At 37.7% G+C, this 27,572-nt stretch overlaps 1 protein-coding gene across 8 annotated transcripts in view; it reads right to left on the reverse strand.

Annotated features, from left to right (window-relative positions):
- Positions 1-27,572, reverse strand: part of GPHN (gephyrin) — a 524,116-nt gene that overhangs the window by 18,679 nt on the left and 477,865 nt on the right. For all 8 annotated transcript variants that reach the window (XM_066272872.1, XM_066272871.1, XM_066272867.1 and 5 more), the window contains 3 exons: positions 18,809-18,896; positions 5,693-5,766; positions 2,478-2,542 (listed from right to left, as the gene is read on the reverse strand). In XM_066272872.1, the coding sequence (XP_066128969.1) occupies positions 2,478-2,542; positions 5,693-5,766; positions 18,809-18,896 (227 nt within the window). The remainder of the gene's footprint in view (positions 1-2,477; positions 2,543-5,692; positions 5,767-18,808; positions 18,897-27,572) is intronic.

Genomic DNA, 27,572 nt, shown 5'->3' on the forward strand with positions numbered 1-27,572 from the left:
GGGCATTGCTCTGTTGCAACCAGAGCTATTCTAGTGCCTGAGGCAGAGGCCATGGAGCCATCCTCAGCACCCGGGGAAACTTTGCTCCAATGGAGGCTTGGCTGCCGGAGGGGAAGAGAGAGAGAGGAAGGAGAGGGGGAGGGGTGGAGAAGCAGATGGGCGCTTCTCCTGTGTGCCCTGGCCGGGAATCGAACCAGGGACTCCTGCACGCCAGACCGATGCTCTACCACTGAGCCAACCGGCCAGGGCCCAAATCTTTTTGAGTCTAACTTAACTCATTTACAAAATGAAAGGCTGGACTACATGTTTCTCAATATCCTAAAATTCTAATTTTATTAATACAGTTGTATGTGAATATGTATGTATACACTGGGGATGGATGATGGGCTATTAGATTTTTAGGTTTCCTTGTCCTTGCTATATGCTGCTAATTATAATACAAAGTAAAAGGCAATGGTCAGTTAGCCTATTATTAGCTCAAACCATACCTTTAATTTCCTTTTACCTATAAAAGTGGTTCAGAATATATATTTTAAGTTGTAGAAAGTGATGAGTGATATTTATTATTTCAACAGAAAAATGAGTCGTGCAACTGAACAGCAGTCTCAATAAGAATCAACACTTTTCCTCTTGCCTCAAAATACACATACATGGAAATTGTTCTGGAAAAAAGCCAGCTATTGTCCATTTAACAATGATTACAGAGTTCCTGTAACTGCTATTGCTTTATAAAAGTATTCTATAAAAGTAGGACTGGAAAGACTGACATAAAAAATTGCAAATAGTGGTTATTTCAGGGGGGAAGGGATTATGAATAACATTTCTTAATGCTTATCAGTATTTTTAATGTTTTAATAGTGAATATATGTTATACAATAATTTTAAAAAGTCACAAAAATAGCAAGTAGGTACACAAAACATTTAAATCCCTTTAAAACTCATCAAGATTAGTAATGGCTTTAAAGGTATGGCCCTGGGAAAGCAGAAATAAAATTCTGAATTTTAAAATCCTTGGGAAAGGAACCTCTTTGCTGGTTCTACAATCTCAACATGTGAGCTGTTGCTGCCCTCTTTTGGTTTATATAGGCTCAGCAGACAAACTTTCAAATTAAAGTAGTAATTTGAATATAGGTCATTTAATTATAATTACTTGGGTAGATAAACAATATTTCCTTAGTAATGGTGAATTAGGCTTCCATTCTAATAGTCCTTTTTGTGTGTATCACCGATGGTCTTTAGGTTGAATCATTTCTTCTACGAGGCAAATTAAAGCTAGAAAGAGGATCATACTTTTATATAACAGTTTTTAGAATATTTAAGACTATATTAAAGGGTTTAAGGAGTTCTATACTATAGACAAATTTTGAAGATTATTTTACTTACATGTCCTCTCTCTTAAAATTTCCTATATGATAGAAATCTTTTATGCTCAGACATAGGGACTTTAAAAATGATTTTAAAGTTCTATATTTTTCTGCCTGCTTTCTTGTTTTATATCTTTCTTTTGAGACTTATTTAATATAAAAAGCAAATAAATATCTTAAAGCTACCAGATTTGTCCTTCTGAAAGAAATAAGTAGGTTATTTTCTGAAGGAACCTGTATTGAAAAAACAGACTAGGACACTGCTAAAGATTAAAGGAAAATTTTAAAAGTTGAAAAAACAACAAGTAGATGTATGAAACATTTAAACTGCTTTAGAATTTATCAAGATTAGTAATGGCTTCAAAAGCACGGCTTTAAATACACAGATAAAATCAATAAAAAATTGAATTTGAAAGTCGCTGTGAACTGAACCATTTGGCTTTTTAGAAAGTAAAAATAAGCATTAAGAAGTGCTATTCATAATCCCCTTCCCCCCGAAATAGCCGCCATGTAAACATGTGAGTTTCTGCTCACAGGGCAGTGAGGGTGAGGAGAGCGATGTGGTCTGACCAACGATGCTGAGATCTGGCTGAACAGCACTGGTGCCAGCAGCCCTCGTGTCCATGCTGCCCCTGCCCCAGTCGAAAGCTGGCAGTAACCAAAGGCAGTTGTGTGGATTTTTTGTGCTAGCATTTGCACAGGTGAGTTAAGACCCTTTGGCCCCTTGAGCACAATACTTCAAGTTGTGGGATGTGATTAGACTGCTAACTTGGACTCATTTCCTATATGGAAAAGCACATACCCCAGAAAGATCCAGTGACAGCTGATACTTGGTTATTGTCTTAGGATTTTGAATGTGCTCTGAAAGATGCTATCTAATTTGACTTTCACACCAACCCTGTGAAGTAGATATTAGCCCCATTTTATAGATGAAGAAACGCTTTCGGTGAGGTTAAGTGATTTGTCCAACTAAGTAAAGCTGGGACTTGAGCCCAGGTTTTTTAGATTCCAAATTAATAGCTCTGATAAAGAACTGGTTACCATGGATTCAAAAATATTTTGGTCATATTTTTTCCAGAAAAAGGCAAAATAAACTATTTCAATTATTCTTACCTGGTAGTGCAAAAATTATTTTTCTTACGCCATCAATATCTAAAGTTGCAAATGTCGTTGGCAGGCTAGAGAAAAAAAGAAGTTGTTAGTGACTGCAGTAGTACAGTGAGTACATTTAGTACTCCAGTTTTCTTGTTCTGTCGCTCTCCACATGGAAAGCTGATCACATAAAAATACTTTTCTGATTATTCTTTAAACCTTTATACCCTGAAGTGTTTCAAGAGCATTTAAATTAATTTGCTTTTAGCATCTACTGTTTCCAAGTGGCCGGACTCCTGGGTTTTCTGTAGCTTGCTTTCCCCCACTTCCTGCCAGTGTCACAGCAGAGTATCCCAAGACCTGGACTTCCTCCACCCCCCAGCCAGCTAATGATGTGTATACTATTGTTGCTGGAGGTCACAGCCATCACTCTGATTATCAGAAGACTACCGAGCAATACATGCCTATCAGATAACTATTGCTCAAGATGAGTATTTCTCAACCCTTTAAAATGGTACACAGCAATGAACATAAGAACCTCCCTCCTATGAAGGCAGTGTTTTGAAATGTCAACATAAATACCATGGCTAGAACAAAGTTAAAGCAACAGCAATTTTAAAATTCTCAAATTATGCTTCCTCAAGATTCCGACGTGAATCCTTCGCCTGAGCGATAAGGAGAGAAGTGAGTGAGTGGCATGGAGGAAGTAGGCATTTAAGAATAGTGTTCTTTTCCTATCGACTACCCTCTCTATAAAATTTCAACTAAAATTTTCATTGTATTAATGAAACTTGAGTGATGTAGAACCCTTAGGGAATGCTGAAATTTCCACATAGTTGAAAAGTTATCTTTTTATTAAGCATCAAATTGTTTTTATTTTCAGTTTTAGCAGGTTGATTTTTTTAAAATGGGTTACTCGCCAATTACTTTAGCAATAATAGTTTTTGATGATTTATAGCCATCATTATTAACTTAATCTATTCTTGGTGGTTTGGGGTCACAAGGTTAGTATTATGTGTTTTTTCATTTATAAATCATAACCCCACCCCACGTACTGCTGTGTTTCTTTCTTTTCTTTTTTTTAGCAAAAGAGAGAGAGAGGGACAGACAGGAAGGGAGAGAGATGAGAAGCATCAATTCTTCATTGTGGCACCTTAGTTGTTCATTGATTGCTTTCTCATATGTGCCTTGATCAGGGGGCTACAGCAGAGCGAGTGACCCTCGTGCTCAAGGCAGCAACCTTGGGCTCAAGCAAGCGACCCTGCGCTTCAAGCCAGTGACCTTTGGGTTCAAGCCAGCGGCCATGGGGTCAAATCTATGATCCCACACTCAAGCCAGCAATCCCTTGCTCAAGCTGTTGAGCCTGCACTCAGGCTGGATGAGCCTGTGTGCTCAAGCCAGCGACCTCAGGGTTTCGAACCTGGATCCTCAGTGTCTCAAGTCTATGCTCTACCCCAGGGGTCCCCGAACTTTTTACACAGGGGGCCAGTTCACTGTCCCTCAGACTGTTGGAGGGCCGGATTATAAAAAAAAACAAACTATGAACAAATCCCTATGCACACTGCACATATCTTATTTTAAAGTAAAAAACCAAAACGGGAACAAATACAATATTTAAAATAAAGAACAGGCCCTGGCCAGTTGGCTCAGTGGTAGAGCATCAGCCTGGCGTGCGGAAGTCCCGGGTTCAATTCCCGGCCAGGGCACACAGGAGAGGCGCCCATCTGCTTCTCAACCCCTCCCCCTCTCCTTCCTCTCTCTCTCTTCCCCTCCTGCAGCCGAGGCTCCATTGGAGCAAAAGATGGCCCGGGCGCTGGGGATGGCTCCTTGGCCTCTGCCCCAGGCGCTAGAGTGGCTCTGGTCGCGACAGAGCGACGCCCCAGATGGGCAGAGCATCGCCCCCTGGTGGGCGTGCCGGGTGGATCCCGGTCGGGCGCATGCGGGAGTCTGTCTGACTGCCTCCCCATTTCCAGCTTCAGAAAAAAAATAATATAAAATAAAATAAAGAATAAGTAAATTTAAATCAACAAACTGACCAGTATTTCAATGGGAACTATGCTCTTCTCACTGACCACCAATGAAAGAGGTGCCCCTTCTGGAAGTGCGGTGGGGGCTGGATAAACGGCCTCAGGGGGCCGCATGTGGCCTGTGGGCCGTAGTTTGGGGACCCCTGCTCTACCTACTACACCACCGCCTGATCAGGCTGCTGTGTTTCTATAGTTCTTATTTGTTTTTTTTTTCCCCTGGTGTTTTGCTGTGGTTCCCCATAATGCTAGACTGCTGTAGTTTTGACCCTTAAAGCTTGCTTTAGGCTTGGGAACCAGAGAGTAGTAAAAGTTATGTCACTGGAATGAGAAATATAATAGCAACAATAAAAGCTACTATTTTAAAAGAAACATCTATGCAGTACATTCATTATTTCATTTAATTTTCACAGCAGTCTCATGAGGTGACAATCATCCCATTTTTTCAGATAGGAAACTGAGACTCAGAGAGATTAACCAATTTGCCCAAAGTCAATCAGCTACTAAGAGGGGAAATAAAGATTTGAACCAAGGTTTGCCTAACTGTATGGCTTGTAATTTGATGAGGCTTTCCTTTCATAGGGTATGCTGTATATGGATTTTATAACATCTATATTGGACTACTCTTAGGGCTTTTGAAAATTTATTTTGTTAGGTGAAGTAATACCATTATGATTACATTAGAAAATGTTGCTGCCATTGTTCTTATCTGAGATGTACACAAAATGATATGTCTAGAAGTTACTTTAATAATCCAGCCCTCTGTTTCCCCAAAAAGGTCAGGAATGAGGCTGATAAAATAATTATGAAGAAATGTTGATAGTTATAGAAGCTGGGTGATGGGTTTATGGGGAGTTCACTGTACTCCCTACTTTTTTGTGTGTGTCTGAGAATTTTAATATTAAAATGTTTTTAAAGAGAGACAAAGAATCAGTATGGAGAGAAAGAGAAAAAAAGAAAGAAGGAACTAAACATGGGAATTAAAGGGAAAAAGGTTTGGAAAGCTGCTTTGCTTTGTTTATACCAAACTCAGTGATTCATAAGAAAGACGAATTTTCACTTCAGATAGGAACTCCACTTGGGCAAAGAATTCTAATACTATAACATTTCTTTTATAAGAATGTTATAAAAGATAATAATTGGATATAAAAGCATTTAAAGCTCTGTTAGTCTAAGCAAGCCAAATCAATAATAATAATATTATTTTCATACCCTGGTTTCATAAAAACTCTGCCAAAATGGATCTGAGCATGAAGATCAATGTCCAGCACCTGCTTGAGATAGTCCTGCAAATACGAAAAACAATCATGTTACTTTCGGGCATTCTAATACCAGACTTTAAGACTTTCAATGAAGATAAAATAAATTTATAAGATTAAAAAAAAAAACCACCTTATTTTAGTGAAGTTGATTTGCTTATGACAAACATTCCTTCATCCCTCAGTGATTCATTTATTCTTCAATAAATATTAATTAAGCACTTGTTATATACTGAGTACCAATCTAGGTACAGGGGATATAGCCTTGTATAAAAGACACAATGTTCCTGTCTTCATAAAAAGTACATCCTTGTAGGAGTACTTAGATAATAAACCAAATAATCACATTAACATAAAATTCATTACTTGATGGGTTATTATCTCTCTTTTAAGACAGAATTTTATGTCTGAGAAAGAATGTTAGCAAATATGGCTTAACAAGCTGTGCCTGGGCAGGGGAACCATGTGTGTATATCCTATACTGATCTGCTTAATACATTTAAAATAATGTATATTTCTTCAGGAGAGACTTGGGAAGTTACGCACAGATTGCCAATTCTAAATAAACCAGCAAAAACAGAAAGTAGGATGGAGCTCTAAACAGAAAGTCAAGGGAGTTTAATTGCTAATAAAAACACAACCAACCTAAGGTTATGATCAACCCAGAGTGATCTGACAAAACCTCATCTTTAGAAATGAAAGGCAACACTGCCCTGCAGTTGGTTTTTCAGACAGAAAGTAAAAAAAGCTGAAGTCCTTAAAAATTCTCAACCTTTTGATCTATTACTGAGTTTCTTGTTCACTAATCCAAGGGTGAGTCTAGGATTTCACAAGGTATGGGACACTGTATTTTTAAATTGGCTCCTTTCTCTCTATCTCCTTAGCTTCAGCCAACACCATCTCACCCAGATTATTGAAACAGATCTCTCTGCCAATAGTCCTGCCCTCCTCCAATTTGTCCCCCCCACAGCAGTGAGAAATACCTCCTGAAAAACAGTTCTCAAGTCACTACATAATACTTCAAGAACTTTTTGGTTTCCAGGAAAAAGTTTCATCTTTTAAATATTGCATCTAGATACTTGTATTTCTAGCCCCCTTTAAATAATCATTGCTCTCATCAAGCAATCCTCACTCAGTCCTGTCAATTAACCAATCAGTCTATCAAATCAATCTCCCTCCCTGAATTTCTGGGCTGGACAATAGATTTTTAAAATATTTCTTTTATTTTTACTTTTTATTTTTTTGATGCTATATTATTAGATGAAATAAATTTAGAAATGTTACATTTTCCTGATGAACTGATCCATTTCAATATATGAATGTCCCTCCTAGTATTTAGTAATCCTTTTTACCCTAATTTTCTCTGGTATCAATATAGCTACACCAGCTATCTTTCAGTGTAATTTTTTTCTAATCTTTTACTTTCAATTAACTGTGTTCTTAAATTTAAGAGAAGGAGGGGGTGAGGGAAAGGAGTAAAGAGGGACAAATATATGGTGATGGAAAATAATTTGACTTTGGATGATGGGTACACAACATAATCAACACTTCAAATGCTATAGAAATGTTTACCTGAAACCTATGTACTCTTATTGATCAATGTCATCCTTTTAAATGTAATTTTTAAAATAAATAAATAAATAAATAAATTAATTAATTAATTTAAGGTGTGCTGCCTGTAAGTATCATACAATTCATTGTTTATTTAAATCCACAATGACAATTTTTAAGTGAAGGGCTTACTCCACTTACATTTAATATAGTTATTGCTAACATGGGTTTAAAACCATCACCCTATATTTTTTTCTATTTGTCATTTTTGTTTTTATTTCCTTCTTTCTTCTTGCACTCCTTTTGGATTCATTATTTTTAAAACCTTTTAATTCCTTTCTCTTCTATTAGTTACACAATCTTTCATTATCATTATATTTATTTGTATTTTTCTGAAGTGAGAAGTGGGGAGGCAGAGAGACAGATTTCCATATGCACCTGACCGGGATCCACCCAGCATGCCCACTTGGGGACGTTGCTCTGTTGCAACTGGAGCCATTCTAGTGCCTGATGTGGAGGCCATGGAGCCATCCTCAGCACCCAGGCCAACTTTGCTCCAGTGGAGCCTTGGCTGTGGGAGGGCAAGAGAGAGACAGAGAGGAGGGAGAGGGGGAGAGGGGGAAAGGTGGAAAAGCAGATGTGTGCTTCTCCTGTGTGCCCTGGCCAGGAATCAAACCTGGGACATCTACAGGTCGGGCCGATGCTCTACTACTGAGCTAGCTGGCCAGGGCTGGTTATTGTTATTTTAGAGATTACAACACGCATTCTTGACTTATCTCAGTCTAGCATAATTTGATATTTTTATCACTTCCCAGACAATATAAGAAATTTAAGACACATTAACTCCATGTATTCTTTTTCTGCTTTTTGTGCCCTAATGTACCACAAATTTTATATACATTTTAAGTAATATATCTATTTATTCTATATATACTGCACAGATAATATATATACTCTATATTATATTTAGTATATATTTTAAACCTCATTTACATATTATCTACATATTAACTCTTTCTCTTTTCAGTCCTTTCTGCATTTCTATGCTTCCATAATCTTTCTGCTTAAAAACTTGCTTTAGTATAGGTTTGTTCAGGTTTTATTTGACTAAAAATGTCTTTCTTAATTTCTGAAGGAAATTTTGCTGGATACATAGTTCCACACAGGCAGTTATTTTCTTTTAGCACTTTACAAATGCCATTCCAATGTTTTGTGAATTTTATAATTTCTGTTTAAATCATTTCTGTTATTTTTATTGTTGTTCCTTACAGGAAGTGTCCTTCTGGTAAGATTTTCTCTTTGTCCTTGGCTTTCAGTAGTTTTGTTAGAATTACTTAAGTATGGTTTCTTTGTATTCATCCTGCTTGAAATGATCTTCTATTGGTTTTGGGAAACTCCGTCAATATCTCTTAAATATTGTTTCTGCTTATTTTCTGTCTCCTTTTCTTACAGAACCCAAATTACACATATGTTAGACTTCTCACCATATTCCATATGCCTTTTATGCTTTTTTTCATCCTTTTTCTAAGATTTTCATTTAATTTTTGAGTAGATTCTAGTTTTCTAGTGAAATTATTCAGTTTTTAACTTTCTTTTATCAAACATGTTAATTATAGTGTTTTAAAGTCCATTATTTTTTAGGGATTTTATATATTGTTTTTATTTCTTAGTTTTTTATCATTTTGACTGGTACTTTTAAAAAGTGAAGCCCAAATATTACATGTGGAAAACATTGAAGAGGCTCTAGATCAGTGGTAGTCAACCTGGTCCCTACCGCCCACTATTGGGTGTTCAGCTTTCATGGTGGGTGGTAGTGCAGCAACCAAAGTATAAATAAAAAGATAGATTTAACTATAGTAAGTTGTTTTATAAAGATTTGTTCTGCCAAACTTAGTGAAAATCTGACATAAAGTACTTGGTAAGTAATTATTATTATCTGCTTTAACTTGCTGTAACTCTGCTTTATAAATTTTATAAAGTAAAGTTACTTCCCTACTTTATAAATCACCATTACTGTGGAACCGGGGGGCAGTTAGAAAGTTTTACTACTAACAGAGATACAAAAGTGGGCAGTAGGTATAAAAAGATTGACTACCCCTGGTCTAGATGATTATATATTCCTCCAGAAAGGATTTAATTTCTTCTGGCAGTCAGTTAAGGTAAACTAAATTCACTTTGATCTAATCAGAGATTGAGATAATTTGAGGGAGGATTTCAGTCTCTGTGAAGGCTGTTTTTTCCATTTTATCCTTATTCTAGAACACGGCCCTTCAAGGGTTTAAATTGAAAGCCTGAGATATTTGCTTAGGACACCCCTCCATGGCAGGCTCCTATCTCCTATGATTGAAAAATTCTGTTCGTTTTCTTAATTTCTTAGTTAGTCCTTTATGCCTGGCTTCTTGGCCTCTTGTACCATTATGCCTCCCCTTTCCCTTGGCTTAGGAATTAGAAAATGCTTTAAAGAAAAACATGGTGAAGAATCCCAGTTTCATACTTTGTGGTTCATTTTTTCTGATCTTTTCATTTTTGTTTTGTCTTCTTTTAAAAAAATTAATATAGCTTTTATAGTTGTTCTTGGTGGGAGGATTGATCCAAATAAGCCACTCCATCACAGCAGAAGCAGACATATACAGCTCTTTCTTATGTGCTATTATAAATACTACATCCTTCAGACACCACATACTTGTGTTATACTGCTATTGTTAAAAACTGATATGCATCCTTTATTGGACTATAGAGTTTGTGGGAACAGGAACCCTGTATCTATAATGAATCCCTAATGAACAGCACATGCCTTCCATTTATTCTTTAGTTCTACAAATACTTTTGAGTGTGAATTATGTATCATGAATTCTCTATGTGCAAGAGTTAATGGTGAACAAGAGAAACACAGTCAGTGACAAAAAGACGCTCTGTTATATTTTACTTAGAGAGGCAGCTTACAATAAGCAAACAAATAAAATAATTAATATAAAGTATGGTACATGCTATAAAGAAAATGAGAGGTGCTGGGATAAAGAATGATGGGGTGGGTTAGAGAATAAGAAAAGGCCATTTTAAGAGGTGGTTAAGATGAGAAGGATCAACCATGTGAAGTGTGGAGGAGTGAGAATTCCAGGCAGAGGAAAGGACATCAAAAGCTTCTAAAGCAGTAAAGAGTGTGCCTAGAACAGAGAAGACAATGGAAGATAGTGAATGAGTAGAAAAGAAGCATAAGGTGAATTTGGAGGGACAGGAAATGGCCATACCTGCAGGGCCTTAAAGGTTATGAGGCAGTTTGGAAGCAGATATACTCATTACATATTTGCTAAATAAATGAAAGTATTTTATTTTTCTTGAAAATAAAATCCCCTTTGTAATTTTTAAAACTGCCCCCAAATTCTTTTTGAACATGAAGGAAGGCTGCATGTTTCTTGTGACAGAGGAAAACCTTGTAACAGCATAGCAATAAAGGATGAGAATCATCACTGTTCATAAGTTTCTGTCTACTTATTGAAGCAGCAAAGATCACTGTCTGCTATTCTAAAAGCTAGAGTTAGATAGAAAAAAAGAAAAGTAAATGAATAAAAAACAAGGTCTTTTCCTCATCCCAGGTAAGAACATTAGAAAAATTGTAAAAGACTGAAATGGGCAAAAAGAGATTACTGGATGTCCACTATAGCACAACCTCTGGGTTATCTGTGCCTTTCATTGTCTTTGAGCTATTTTACAAAAATTAAGCTGTAGAAAACTGATAATGAACATGATTATTATTCAAAGAAATGCAAATTAGTTCTGTCCATGGAGATGTAACTTATTATTTACCTGTAGATACAGATTAGTTTTGCATCTATTAGCAAACTTATTTCAGTATTCCTGACTATATATGTGTGTGTTCTCTGAATTTTCCTTTGAACCAGTTGTAACATCTTATTGGTTATCTCATCAATTGATGAGTTACATTAACTGTGATGTGTTTATTTTATTTATTTGAGATTTATGATTTTATTTTTAAAAGTTATACTTTAATAATTTTGGAGGCTCTACCGAGATTTACCTGACAGAGCCAGGTAAACTTGATTGCCAAAGAAATGCACTTCATGGGTAGCTTAAACCTGGGCACATCTTTCCTCGGTTCCTGGACTGAATACCAAGCAGTAATCAAACTTAAACTCTGCTGACTTTTGGTTTATCTAATTTTGTCCCTCTATTGATTTCAGTTCCATTTTTGTTTTGTGCATGGTAAGGTATTCCCCCTTGTGGCAGCTATGATTGAAAATCTGGTTTATGGTCTGACCATTTGGTAATTCCTACAAATAAAAGATAGAAATCAATTCTCTGTTAGGTAAGACAAAACAGAGAATCTGGCTTAGTTTTTCTTATTCATTTCTCTTACTGACATTTTAAGCCAAAATCAATTAAGGACTCTGTGACCTCTAGGAAGAAAAAATAGTTCTTTATTTGAGAATCATGAGTGTTTTTTGTTTCTGTGTTTACTCTTGACCTGTGGTTGAAGTTATAGAGATGAAGCTGTTATGTTTTTTTGTGTGTCTGTGATCCTTAAAGGCATTTATCTCGTTTTGTACGTATGAAATGTGTTCTTATTTCTAGAGGATATTCATAAATTATGTCTGTGAGACTATGTAGAGTGGGCTTTCCTTGGGGTGGAGTGTTGATTCAGGGTAACCCCTACCCAGATCTCTCCCTCTGAGTCTCAATGTGGAGTTGTTGGGGGGGGTGATAACACAAGTGCACCTCACTACTAGCTTTCTGGTTTCTGCAGGACCTGGGAGAAGAACCCTGACCTCTGAGCCACTATACAGTTTGTTTTGCCAGTGGGAAAAATACAAACATCAAAACAATTACATTGTCTCTTAAAGGTGCTTTGCTCTGATTGACTTAATTAAGTGCTTATATAAATAAAGTATTCCTCAGATAATGAGAAAATTTAACTTATAATATTTTAAGTATATTGCACTAAAAGTATTCTTATAATTTTAAGAATCAAAGTTCACACAGTTAAGGCAAATCTTTGAGAAATGAGACTAACTTAATTATTTTGGTTATTAAAAAAACCCCAGCCATGTTTTTTCTATTATTTATTAGTGTTAACTATAATTAGGCAAATATATTTTATTACATTTGGGTTTGTTTTTCCTAAATTTATATAGGTTTATTCATCAAATAAGCTAACACTATTCCAATATAATATTTAAGATTGTAAAAAATGTAAAATTGGGTTCAACAAAATCAAGTCATTATTCTGAACAATTTTTAAAAAATTCTTTTATTATATGTTTCAGTTATACAGTATTATAGTTGGATATCTGTATACACTATAAAGTGATCACCACAACAAATCTCGTTATGATCCATTACCATATAATTGACCCTTCACTCATTTTGCCCACACTCTAACTTCCTTCCCCTCTGGTAACCACCAATCTATTCTCTGTATCTATGATTTTATTTTGTTTGTTCAGTTGTTTTGTATTTGTATTTTTAATTTTCTGGGGAACCTCTGTTTTCCATAGTAGCTGCCTCAATTTACATTCCCATTAACAGTAAATGGTTTCCTTTTCTTCACATCCTCTTCAACACCTGTTATCTCTTGTCTTTTTTATAACATTTGATAGTCATTATGACAAGTGTGAGGTGATATCTCATTGTGGTTTTGATTTGCATTTCTCTAATAATTAGTGATGTTGAATATTTTTTCATGTGCTGTTGGCCATCTGTATGTCTTCTTTGGAGAAATGTCTGTTCAAAATCTCTGCCCAGGTTTTTTGTTGTTGAGTTGTTTATTTATATATTTTTAGATATTAACCCCTTATTGGATATATGGTTTGCCAATATCTTCTCTCATTCATCAGGTTGCCTTTTATTTTGAGGATGGCTTCCTTGGCTGTGCAGAAGCTTTTTAGTCTGATGCAGTGTTTTTCAAATGCTGCTTTGTGGACTAGTCCACCAGAAATTTCACACAGTTTCACAAAAGAGTTAACCACTCTGATGCTGTCTGAAGATTACAGACCCAATGATCTTAGTCAAAATCATTTATGCTCAGGGTGATTTCTGCCCTAGAGGTCCCTGAAATAATTCTACTACTTTCACTACCCCAGTGTAAAAAGGAAAAAGCCGCTAGTCTAATGCAATGCCAGTTGTTTATTTTTGCTTTTGTTTTCTTTGCCTTTGGAGTCAGATCCACAAAATCATCACTAATACTGGTGTCAAAGAGCTCACCGCCTAGAAATTTTATGGTTTCAGGTCTTATATTCCTGAATCTATTCAGAAATATAATCTATTTTTTTGTTTAATGTTTAATGTTTTTTTTTATAATGTTTAATCTATTAATTTTTGTATTAACAGTGTAAAACAGTGGTCTAGTTTCAGTCTTTTGCATGTGACCATTTGGTTTTCTCAACACCATTTATTGAAAAACTATCCTTTCTTATTGTATGCTCTTGGCTCCTTTGTTATAGTTAATTGTCCATATCTGGGTTTTTATTTTTGGGATCTCAATTGTTTCATTGATCTGTGTCTGCTTTTTTGTGCCAATATCGTAATGTTTTGATTACTATAGCTAGTAGTATAGTTTTTAAGTTGGGGAGAGTGATATCTCTAGCTTTGGTTTTCTTTCTAAGGGTTGCTTATGCTATTTGGGATCTTTTGTGGTTCCATATAAATCAAGAATTATTTGTTCTAGTTCTGTGAAGTGTACATTTGGAATTTTGATAGGGATTGCATTGAATCTGTAGACTGCTGTGGTTATGATAAACTTTTAATTTCAATAGTAATTATGTTTGTAGGATGTCAGCTTGAAAATAACTTAAAATCTTGAACTGATATTAAGTTAATTAATAAACTCACTGTGCATTCATGAGAGAAGGAGAACAAGAAAGCTAAATAGAGTCTTAGTTTTATCATGAAAATAATTGTGACCTTGCAGACACACTTGAAGGATTTCAGGAACCCTCACAGGTCTGGGGACTACTCTTTGTTCTAAAGTAAAGTGTAAGTTTGTTCAAAAAATATAAAAGAGCATAATAAAGGACAGAAGTTTGAAAGAGACTTTTCTTTGACTTGGTTTATAATACCTATGTTTGAAATGAAGCTGAGAAATATATTAAAATTATAGTAAGTTCACTCAGGTTTGATGAGCTTATTTCTTTGGTTTACTACTGATTAATGCTTTCCTTATGATATGAAAGGTTATTTTTTTGGTGTTATCTCCTTTTCTGTGCATACTGTTTGCTTTATTTTGCCTTTGATTAAGGCAGTCAAAAAGCAAAGAACTAAGTTTATTCTTTTATGAATGAGCTGAGATTATTTACAATCATGTGACATTCTATGCTTATTTTCAAATATTTTGCTGCTGTTTGAAAATTAGGTAACTAAGTACCATTTCTCAGATACCCATAATCTATCTTAATCAGATATCTAATTATTTTTTGATAACTCTTGATTTTGCCTTCTAAAGACTAGACCTAAATTTAGAAAAAAGAATAAAATAAATTTCATAGTATCTTTTACAACTAAATTATCTTTGAAATTTCCTGGAGGGCCTCTAGGAAATCACAATGAGTTGTTCTTTTGTCTTATAAAAAGAGATGTTAGAAATAATTAGGTTTGTTTGATACATTACCACTTTAAGAGTTTTATGACAGGCCCTGGCCGGTTGGCTCAGCGGTAGAGCGTCGGCCTAGCGTGCGGAGGACCCGGGTTCGATTCCTGGCCAGGGCACACAGGAGACGCGCCCATTTGCTTCTCCACCCCTCCGCCGCACTTTCCTGTCTCTCTCTTCCCCTCCCGCAGCCGAGGCTCCATTGGAGCAAAGATGGCCCGGGCGCTGGGGATGGCTCCTTGGCCTCTGCCCCAGGCGCTAGAGTGGCTCTGGTCGCAATATGGCGACGCCCAGGATGGGCAGAGCATCGCCCCCTGGTGGGCAGAGCGTCGCCCCTGGTGGGCGTACCGGGTGGATCCCGGTCGGGCGCATGCGGGAGTCTGTCTGACTGTCTCTCCCTGTTTCCAGCTTCAGAAAAAAAAAAAAAAAAAAGAGTTTTATGACAGGAGAGTTGCTGTCATATCTGAGAAGAGATGCTCAGTGTGCCCTATGGTTAGATTCTTATAGGTAAAATGTTATTAATATAACTACTTCAGAAATTGTATGCTTTATGGGAAATGCCTGGAGATCAGATCCCTTATGTTTTTACCCTCAGGGAAAACACTGATAATTTATTTTTATGAAATGGTTAGATATTGTATCCCATTGGAGAATTTTACTTATCTTCTTTTCTGATATTACTGATTATAGCAACAAGTGATGCACAGCCACTAAGTATCTGTCATTGATAGAAAGTTTCTGTTTTACTCCGGATGCTTATATGTAGGTTCAGCTATAAGCTACAGGCAATAGTTTGTGTCTGCAACAAAGGCAGATTCAGAGCATGAGGGAGAAATGACTTTGAAATATTGATACTTCAAAGAAGAGTCTCTTGCCTTCAGAGATGATATAGCTAGATAACTTTTATTTTATTTATTTATTTATTGATTGATTGATTGTATTTTCCTGAAGTTGGAAACGGGGAAGCAGTCAGACAGACTCCCGCATGCGCCCGACCGGGATCACCCTGGCACGCCCACCAGGGGGTAATGCTCTGCCCATCTGGGGCGTTGCTCTGTTGCAGCCAGAGCCATTATAGCGCCTGAGGCAGAGGCCACAGAGCCATCCTCAGCGCCCGGGCAAACTTTGCTCCAATGGAGCCTTGGCTGTGGGAGAGGACGAGAGAGACAGAGAGGAAGGAGAGGGGGAGGGGTGGAGAAGCAGATGGGTGCTTCTCCTGTGTGCCCTGGCCGGGAATTGAACCCAGGACTCCTGCACACCAGGCTGATGCTCTACCACTAAGCCAACTGGCCAGGGACTAGATAACTTTTATACAGTGCCAGTGGACTGAGTCAGGAATCCCAGGACTTTTGAGAGTGGAAACATATGGCATTATGAGAGCAGACTGCTACCCCGAGCTCTAGCAGAATAAGAATGACATAGGGCTGAATGAAATGATAAGGAAAATTTTATTGTACTTATTTGTTTAGAATACTGTTGATTAGTTATAATACACTATTGTTGTATAACTCTAAATTTGCAAAATGAACTTAAGAAGGTCTAAATGGTTAATTAACACCCTTGCTGCTATATCAGGACAAGCCTAGGAGACCAGCCATTTTTTGTGATCAGTAATTACCTTTGTGATTATTTTGATCATATGAGGTAAGGGAAACACTCTCAGGAAAAATTAGGAAACTCTTAAAATAGGCAAAAGAAAAAAATTATTGGGTGTCCACTCTAGGTGTATCCTTCTTGGTTATCTGTACCATTCACTGGTTTTTAGCTTTTTTCAATTCTGTAGGTTGCAGAAAATTTATAGTATTGCATATAATTGTTTAGTTTTCAGGACAAAAAGCATATTTTGTTTACCTGAAACTTCTGGTGTTTTATAAAAATAAAAACTCTTTGACAGGTCTTTGTGGCGCAGGACGAAGTTGAGGTGGAAAAGATTTTGAGGGAAGCAACTGTGAAAGAGTCATTTTTCTTTGGCTGAGAAGAGGATAGAGGTCTGTGGGTCCCCAGGCATCAGGGGACCCTTTATAAAGAACACTATATTGGCTCTGTTGACTTGTGAGCAAATCCTTAGGATAAATGACATCTTGGTTAGTTATAAGCTGGTTGCCTCTTCAGAAGTATTAGAAAAGAGAAACTTTAGGTATGACAAGTAGATCTTGTCCCACAATCAAATTCATTAGCAACCAAGACAGGTTACACATGAAACACTCCCTGGGAATAATAAACTTAATATTTAGACACTCAACTTCAGGATTGCTCTTGCAGGCAGTTTGATGATAATAAAACCAGATAGGTTGCAAAGTATTTCTTATACATGTACTATAATGCAGACTTCAGCCCCTCACCTTTGTGGTCTCAGGTCTGCAGCAATTTGCTCTACCTAGGACTATGGACTTTTAGGAGACTGGAGGGAAGATTAACCCAGCAAACAGTCTGCTCTAAGAAGAATCCCCTGCTACATTTCAATAGCTTTACTCGTGGATGCAATTTGAGAAGACAGTCTTGGACTGAGATTCTCTCTTTTTCTTCTATGGTTTTGGCATCTGAAGTGAATTCTTAAACTTGAGTTATAAATGAAAGCAGGCATTCTCTGTTCAGGCTGCTGAATTCTGACATTTGTTTTCAGAGCCAGTAGAGTTCACTGTACAAAGAGTCAGGTAATGAATTTAGGTAGGCTTCTTTTTTTTTTAGAGAAAGATAAGAGAGACAGGAACATTGAGTTGTTTCTGTATATGCCCTGACCGGCAACCTCTGTGCTTCAGGATGACGCTCCAACCAAATGAGCTATCCAGCCAGAACTTAATTTTTTTTATTCATTGATTGATTTTTAGAGAGAAAGAGAGAGGAGAGGAGAGAAAAGGGAGTGGGAAGTGAAGCATTCATTTGTTGTTCTACTCAGTCGTGCACTCATCACAACTGATGAGCGCTTCCCGTGTGTGTCCTGACTGGGGATCGAACCCGCAACCTTGTCGTTTTAGTATGATGTTCTTAACTGCCTGAGCTACCTAGTAAGGCCAAATTTAGGTAATTTTATAGCTAGTGAGTGCAGGGACCAAGAACAAGCATATACATAAGATCTAGCTAAAAATAAGTCAAGCTCTTGAAAAATATGAATTTTAGTAAAAGCTGCTATTACGACAACCTTTTTATAATTTTCATTTCAGCCATTAATATGAGATTTAAAAAAACCAAGGAAAGAGATTTTAGGCTGGCAAAACATTCTGTGTCCTGAAATATTAGTGTCAAAACATAAGAACATTTCACTTTTATAACATTATTCAATAGACCCAATAATCATCATGCATCAACACATTTCATTAAGATATAAACTTAATGATACTGGATACTGAGATATTCAAATTGCAATTTTATAGGACTAAGCATATAATATATGCAAATATAGTCTTATAAAATCCTATATATATTTATATCTATGTATTTGTATTGTATTTTCTTCATTATTATGATTATGATTATTTGTCAAGAGGGGCAAAGGAATACCTAATCTTCCCTTTAATTCCCTGTAGGGAGCTAAGGGTTCTTTACCAGGTTTGGAATATGTGGTAGGGATAGTCATCTTTAATTTAAATTTAAGTAGAAGGAAGGATCTTGGAGCTTTAACTTAGGAGTAAATATTACATGTAAAGGAAGTCCTAAGATACTGTTGAATGAGCAAAAAGCCAGAAATCTCTGGGGGGGGGGGGCAAAACTATCATACAAGTTGTGGGATCTTTCCCTGCTTATATCTTCCTGAGGCAAGCTCTCTGATCCCTTCATCCCTTTTAGAATACCCAGAAATTTCTGATAACCCCATGGATTTTCAGCTTTGTGGGGGGCTGGTTATCTATCAGGTATTTACCAGATCACAGTTAATCAACTGCATACAGTAGATAAAATTCCATGAGTCCCATTTTTTCATACCTTTTCCCCCATGGATACACCCCCTGATGTGATGATGACATCAGCACGACTGATACCCTCATTCAAGGCATTGAGTAAGTCATCTGGGCTGGAAAAAAATAAAGATGAATACATTAACACACAGGGAAAATATTTTAGATATAGTGCCCACTTAAAACTAAACCACATTATTCACTGAGTATACACTATATTCTGTATGAAGTAGGAATCAAAAGGGTCTCTGCCCAACTGGAGCATAACTCTTATATTGGAGAAAGAACTGAGAGTACGAAAGTAGTGGCTACTGGTACTTTCATAGTATCATCTATCTATCTATCTATCTATCTATCTATCTATCTATCTATCTATCATCTATCTATCTATCACCTATCTATCACCTATCTATCTACAAGGCAACATAATAAGGGGAAACAATGAGGTGTTGGTAGGCTCTCTAACCATCCCAGTTTGCCTAGGAATATCTCAGATTTTAGGTTGGAAAGTCACATGTTCTAGGAAATTTCAGGCAAACTGGAACAGTTGTTCACCTTAAATGTTGGAGAGATCACATAAGAGGAAACATGACTTAAGTTAGTTAGGTCTTAAAAAGTGGGCTGAATTTTTATAGGTAGAAAGGAAAGGGAAAGAGGATCAGTCTGTGATGAAGCCTGCAGTGCTTCCAGATCAGTGGTGAAAATAAATTGTCTAGAGTAAAGGACTTGACTTAACTGGGATAGATGGGGTAAGACAAGGTTTTCGAGGGCTCTCAGGCTCAAGAATTTGGACTTGATCTAATGGGAGTTCACTAAAAGTAGAAGACGCCAGTAGGTATTTCCTAGGGAAAGAAAGGATAGAGTAGAAAAGAACATGGAAAGCAGAGAACATATAAAACATTCTGAGAGGGCAAAGGGACAGGATGAATATTAGGGACTGAAACTAGGCAGATTCCTGATAGTCGACTAAAAAGACAAGTGCGCCAGTCCCTTTGATTGCACAGGCCAAAGGCCTAGGAAGAAGAGATGGAGTGAAATCAAAGGTCTTATCTTCTGGAGATTAGAGGGATGCAAAGGCCTAACTTGAGACTGATCAGAGTGAGAATAAAAACAAAATGTCAGGTGTCAGGGCTTATGGAGAAACAGGAAGGCAGGAAGTAGGTGTAAAGGAATTTAGTTACCATTTTTAATTCAATCCATAAAAGCAACTGGGTGACTTGAACTGCATCTGCATTTTCCTTCAAATGATGGAGTACAGAAAAGGAGCCTTTTGAGGACTATTTGTCCAGACTACATCCTTGTTTTCTGAAAACTACTTGCCCTGTGGGGAACGGAGGCAGGGGTGGGGTGGGGTGTTTCCCTTCTTCTCCCTTGGACATGTAATTTGTACATCTAAAAAGGGAGCAATCCTAGCTTCTGATTTTCTAGTTCTTGCTTTTATACTCTCTTGAGACCTATTTTTGCTCTTGGGTTCCATGAGATAAGGCTACATCTTTCCATAAATCCCTTAGCTTAAGCTAGTTCCATTAGGTTTTGATAACCTGATATTCAAATGATGTCTCAATGAGATAGCATATATTTTCCCAAGTCTTTTGTGGTAGTGAAGTTTGTTCAAGCAGGAGGAAGAAAAGGAGGAGAAAAAGGAGGGAAAAAAAATATAACTAGGACATAATTTTTTTTCTTTTTTTTCTTTTTTTCTTTTCATTTTTCTGAAGCTGGAAACAGGGAGAGACAGACAGACTCCCACATGCGCCCGACCGGGATCCACCCGGCACGCCCACCATGGGGCAACGCTCTGCCCACCAGGGGGCGATGCTCTGCCCATCCTGGGCGTCGCCATGTTGCGACCAGAGCCACTCTAGCGCCTGAGGCAGAGGCCACAGAGCCGTCCCCAGCGCCCGGGCCATCTTTGCTCCAATGGAGCCTTGGCTGCGGGAGGGGAAGAGAGAGACAGAGAGGAAAGTGCGGCGGAGGGGTGGAGAAGCAAATGGGCGCTTCTTCTGTGTGCCCTGGCCGGGCACACAAGTCCTCCGCACGCTAGGTTTTTTTCTTTTTTTTGTGACAGAGACAGAGAGAGTCAGAGAGAGGGACAGACAGGGACAGATAGGAAGGGAGAGACATGAGAAGCATCAAGTCTTCATTGCAGCACCTTAGCTGTTCATTGATTGCTTTCTCGTATGTGCCTTGACTGGGGGGCTACAGCAGACCGAGTGACCCCTTGCTCGAGCCAGTGACCTTGGGCTCAAGCTGGTGAGCCTTGCTCAAACCAGATAAGCCTGTAATCAAGCTGGCGACCTTGGGGTCTTGAATTTGGGTCCTCTGCATCTCAGTCTGATGCTCTATCCACTGCGCCATTGCCTGGTCAGGCCACTTTTCTTTTTTATCCAGGGTGACAGAGGTAAGGAGAGGATCTTGAGATGTACCAGGGAGGCCTGGCCGGTTGGCTCAGTGTTAGAGTGTCGGCCCGGTGAATGAGCACTCTGGGTTCGATTCCCAGTCAGAGCACACAGGGGAAGTGACCATCTGCTTCTCCACCTCTCCCCTTCACCCTTCTTTTTCTCTGTATCTCTCTATCTATCTTCCTCTCCCACAGCCATGGCTCAGTTGAAGCAAGTTGGTCCCGGGTGCTGAGGATGACTCCATGGCCTTGCTTCAGGTGCTAAAATAGCTCGGTTGTCGAGCAATCTCCATTGCAACAGTCCCAGATGGGCAGAGCATCACCTGGTAGGGGGCTTGCCTGGTGGATCCCAGTTGGGATGCATGTGGGAGTCTGTCTCTCTTCTCCCCTCTTCTCACTTGAGAGAGAGAGAAAAATAGGAGATACGCTAGTTGGGAGGGGGCATAGCACAGAGACTAAGAGTGTGGTCTCTGGAGTCAGGATGCCAAGTTTAAACCCTGGTGTTAGTACTTGCTAGATGTAGAACAAGTTGCTTAACTTCTTTTTGTCTCTGTTTTCCATCTATAAAGTAGGGATAATATAGGATTGTTATGAGGATTAACTGACATACTATATATGAAACAGTTCATGGAATAAAAGTTTTAAGAAGGGTTAATTGTTATTGCTGTGGTATTGACGGACGTTTATCCTACAAACACACCTAACAATCTGACAGAGTTCAGCTTTAGTCTGCTGTGCAGTTTTTATTCAGGAGAATATCCGTGATTAACATAGAATAAAATCATAAATGGGCCTCAAATACATTCACACGGCTTTATGTACAAAGTCTAAATGACTTATCAGCAAGCTAGGCCTACTTCTAGTCTTTCTTTTTTTTTTTTTTTTTTGTATTTTTTCAAAGTGAGAAGCAGGGGAGAGGCAAACAGCCAGACTCCCACATGCGCCCTATCAGGATCCACCCGGCATGCCCACCAGGGGGCGATGCTCCGCCCATCTGGGGAGTTGCTCCACTACAATCGGAGCCATTCTAGCATCTGAGGCAGAGGCCATGGAGCCATCCTCAGCACCTGGGCCAACTTCACTCCAATGGAGCCTTGGCAGTGGGAGGGGAAGAGAGGGAGAGAGACAGAGAGCAAGCAAAGGGGGAAGGGTGGAGAAGCAGATGGGCGCTTCTCTTGTGTGCCCTCGCCGGGAATCGAACCTGGGACTCCCGCATGCCAGGCTGACACTCTACCGCTGAGCCAACTGGCCAGGGCTGGCCTACTTCTAGTCTTAATAGTTTCATTTATTATTATGTTCTTACTGAATCTGGAAAAAATTCTCCTTAAGCACTGGCCTGCCCATGAGTGTAGTGGGGGTTGCTTGGCTCTGAAGAGTGTGCTCCTAAGAAGAAGAGACAAAGTAAAAATTTTAAAAATGGCTCACGAGAGGTTCAACCTATCAAGTCATCCAGCTAATTGCTTATGCAGTCAAAAAGGAACCCAGGTACTCAATAAAGGTAGATCTATGTGTGAAACATAGACAACTTGAGAAATATACCAATTTAGTCTTTTGTGTTGAAATACCATAAGATATGCATGTGATGGGTTCCGTGATCACTCCATGCCCAGGGTTCTCAGCCCTCTGCCTTGTTGCATCATATTATCATTAGCTGAGCCAAATGGTGGGCCTCTGGAGTAAATGGGAAAAACACTGCAAACACAGATTAATGTGGAATGCGGTTCAGGTGAGACAATATTATCTACAAAATATGATTTGTGTTATTATAAAGAGACATTAGCTAATTTCATGAATCTTGTGTAATTTATAACATGATGACTATAAAGCAGCAGTGACATACATATCATCATGGCATTAATCTTCATAGGTAGATAAAGATTCTAGGACAGGCTAGCTGATGACTGCAAATAAACTTTTCAATGATTTCTTTTCTCATTCATTGCTTTCATATTATCTGGGAAAGATTTTTTCCTGTATTTTTAAAAACAGCAGAGTCATAAAATTTCTAAATAAAAATTTCTAATTTGCAGAAACAAACTAACATGGATTTAATACTAAAGCCTTATTGTAATTTATGATGTTTCAAAGAGTATGCTTAATGTTGCTTTCTACTTCATGATTGGTGGGTTTACATCACTGAATGTCAACGTTGGAAAGGTCTTTTGGGATCATTATGTTCAGTATCACAGCGAGGTGCATCCTTTGAGTCCTGTCCTTCTGTCTCCCTTTGCTTCTCTATTTGACTCTATTCTGTTATATGCTTCTGATGTCTGGGACAGGTACTAATGTATGACAATAGTTAGAGTATCTGTAACTTCATTTATGTTGCATGCTATAATTCCATTTGTTCCCTCACTATCTATGTGTCGATTGAACAAGTATTATTATGCCTATTTTACAGAAAAGAAAAGTGGTATTCAGAGAGGCAAAATAATAAATTAAAGGCAGGTAGAGCAGTAAGTGGCAGAGCTAGGACTCTGTTAACTCTGGCTCTTTGTTAAGTGTTTGTTCCATCCCACTACCTAATCAGAGAGATGTTCTAGTTTTTCAGGCATGTGACCTGTCATACAAGAAAAGTTCTCATGTGAATGAACAAAAGCATCAAATAGAAGGTGCTAAGGCAGCAGGTGGGGATCTGTCTGGTGACCAGAAGAGCGAATGTGTAGACATGTTAGTATAGTTCTGGGGAATGAAACAAACATGACTATCAATCTAATATGCAGGTGGAAACTAAAATTTTTTTGATTAAATATAACTTTAGGAATTGTTTACAAGTCACAAATTTGCTCTTTTTTTGTGATTCATCTTTTAAGTAGTGAAATATTTCCAACATAAGATAATAGTATAATAAACACTCATGTATCCTTCTCTCTCAGATTTGACAAATGCTAGTATTTTCTCATATTTACTTCATATTCCCTCGCCCTCCATTTTTTTACTTTTAAGAAATGAAAATGGAGTGTGCTTTCTCAGACTAAGATATTATACTGAATAATGGTAAGAGGAATAGGAAGGCCCTGGCTGGTTGGCTCAGTGGTAGAGCATCTGCCTGCTGTGTGTATGTCCCAGGTTTGATTCCCTTTCAGGGCACACAGAAGAAGCACCCATCTGCTTCTCCACCCCTCCCCCTCTCACTCCCCTCCCCCTCTCTTCTCCTCCCTCTCCTGCAGCCAAGGCTAGATTAGAGTGAGTTGGCCCCAGGCACTGAGGATGGATCCATGGCCTCTGCCTCAGGTGCTAAAAAATGGCTCCATTTGCAACAGAGCAAGGGCCCCAGATGGGCAGAGCATTGCCCCTTAGTAGGCTTGCCGGGTGGATCCCAGTAGGGGTGCATGTGGGAGTCTCTCTCTACCTCCCTTCCTCTCACTAAAATAAAAAAAAAGTGGAATAGGTAATAAGGATTATAAATCATGGATATTATATAGGATAAAAACAATTCTTGATTTTCTCAGCTTTGTTAAATAAAGAGATTGAAGCATATTAATTTACTCAAAGCTAGGAGAGTAAAACTATAAAACATTATAATTTGATCTTATGTTATATAATGTGAGCTTATATAATATGACCTTATATGCCTTATATATGATATTACTTCCTATACATAAGATCAGTTGATATTTAAGAATAAGATCAATGACAATAATACTCAAGTTTTATAAGAGCAATACACTTTCACACATATGTGTTAAATTTACAATTCAATGAGATAGGCAGGGCAAGAGAGGGCACTGAGGTTCATAGGAGGTAGTGACAGATTCAAGGTCACCCTATATTCATTCTTCTATTCTTTAATAGGAATATTCACATCGTGAAAGGCACTTCTCTATAAATAGTACACCTTCAGATAAAGCTATCATTATCTAAATGTATTAATCATACTTGCATATGCCAAATAGTGATAATTAAGAAACAACTTGTACTTTTAAAATCTGAAATATATTATCACCTTTGCCACTAGAGGATATGTAAAATAAAGCTTATGGGAGTAGCATCCTTTGTCTTGAAGAGCAGCAGATCTTAAAGGGATATTGTAATATCATTTAATTCTGCCTTCATTAACAACCACAGGTGTTTTAAAAAATTATTTATTTTAGAGAGGCAGGGAGAGAGAGACAGGAACATGGAGCTGCTCTTGTATGTACCCGGACTGGAGAATCCAAACGGCAACATCTGGCTCCAGGAGGATGCTTCAATCAACTGAGCTATCCAGCCAGGACTTAATTTCTTTTTTATTTTCAGAGAGACAGAGAGAGGAGGGGAGCCAGAGGGGAGGGGGAAGGGAAGCATTCATTTATTGTTCTACTCAGTTGTGCAATCACTGGCTGCTTCCCCTGTATGCCCTGAGAGGGGATTGAATCTGCAACCCAGTTGTTTCCAGACGATGCTTTTAACTGACTGAGCTAACCAACCAGGGCAACAACCAAGTTTTAATTAGATTTGGATGCTGATCAATTATTTACTTAAAGATAAATAAAAAAACTAGCATTAACTCTTGATTTACTCACACTTTCTATCTATTTTCACTTAAATTAAGTACCTACCCGTTGTTCTGTTAAGACTGCCAAATGTTATATGAAAACAATCTATAAGAGAGTTGACTTAGTACTAAATGCTAAAAATGTAAGTACCAGGAACAGAAAATAGAACTGTGAGCTGAAGGCCTAACTGTCACAAGGTCTAGAATCCAATTTTGTTTCTACTACTGAGCTGACTCTGAAAAACCAAGATCATTTCTGAGGCTGTCATCATTTTTATTTGTAAAACAAGAACATTTAAACTAGGTCCCTTCCATCTCTAACATTCACTAATTTAAATCACTTGAAGCTAACTGGGACCCAGGTTAATAAGGCATCATTTTAAAGCTGACCTAGAAGTCTATCTAAAAAATACTAAGATTACCCTATTGTGAGAGGCTAGGGAAGCCCAAACTTTTACAACTAAATGTCCAGGGAGCACAGAGGCTTTTTGTACTTCAACAAAATACTGGCAGCTTGCTGTTGCTGCTTGGCCAATTCAGGAGTTGTGACTTCCATGCCCGTACCACTTGTGGTCCTCTTTTCTACTACAACTCCTCTCCATCAGGGTCCGCGGTACCCTAGCAGCTTCCTGAGGGCTGAGGGCAAACAGAACTCTCAGTAGGCAAGGAAAATACCAGCAATTTAAGAAGTCAGCAACAGGAGAGTGAAATAATAAACATTATATTTAGGACAGCTCATAGTGAAATAAAACAGCTGGGGGAAATATATCATTTTAATGACAACAACAAACAAATAATTAAAGCAAATAAAACAAATAATGGAGAGTCACAACATTAAAAGGATGTTTTGGAATAAAAAACCATAGCTTTTAAATTTTAAAATTTAGTAGATGTAGGCAAACAGAATCCCTGTTGAAAACTCAACTAGTGGCCTGGAACATCAAGTGGTAGAAATATCTCCAAGAAATGGATGAAAATACAAAATAATGGAAGGCATGTGGGAAATAAGAGACTTGAAAGACAGAGCAAGAGACTGACATATCACCATTAGAAATTCCACAAAGAGAAAAAAGAAATGATGAAAGGGGAAATCAGAAGAAAATTTCATTCAATTAAAAAGACTTGGGCATGAAGATTGAAAAGACTTATTGAGTTCCAGGTAAGGTTGCAAACATTCATATATATATATATATATATATATATATATATGCCCAGTAAAATTTTGTAATTTCAAGGATAAAGAGAAAATATTACAAAATATTACAAGCTGTTAGACAACAATATTAGATTTACCAATAAAAAAGAATATTGGCTTTGAACTTCTTACATACAATATAAAAAACTATAAAATAGTCTATTAACACCAACATATTCTGAGAAAAAAGGCCTGACACCACAAAATACTATATCCAGTCAGACAGCATTCACCCATCAGGATAGAAGAATTATATTTGGGAAAATATAAAAATTCATATAATAAATCAATAAATAATGTTCTGTAAAAATAAATCAGATTAGAGAGCTCAAGATAGGGGAAGAGAAGAAGAAATGCTAGTGAAATACACAAACATTCATATAACTGTATAGCTAAATCTAAGTATATAATGATCAAATAAATGGAGAAATTATAATATATGTTCTACATTATATATGGGTTTTCCCAGAAGTTGTCAAGGCATACTGCAAAAGAAAACTTAATAATAGCCTAGAATTAAGAGCATGATTGTAGCAATACTACCTAAAAGTTGAGGGTGTGGAGTATGGGGGAAGTAAAAGTATTCTAAAGGTCTCACTGGTGTAGGGGTATATAGAAGTAATGAGAATGCTTTGTAGGAGAGACATAGTTAGTATCCTTTTAAAAATATAATAATGGAGAAATGTATACTTGATCATGAGCATCAGAAATTGGAGGCCTGA

The sequence above is a fragment of the Saccopteryx bilineata genome, chromosome 4 (genome assembly GCF_036850765.1).
Source record: "Saccopteryx bilineata isolate mSacBil1 chromosome 4, mSacBil1_pri_phased_curated, whole genome shotgun sequence".
In the NCBI taxonomy this organism is placed as follows: Eukaryota; Metazoa; Chordata; class Mammalia; order Chiroptera; family Emballonuridae; genus Saccopteryx; species Saccopteryx bilineata.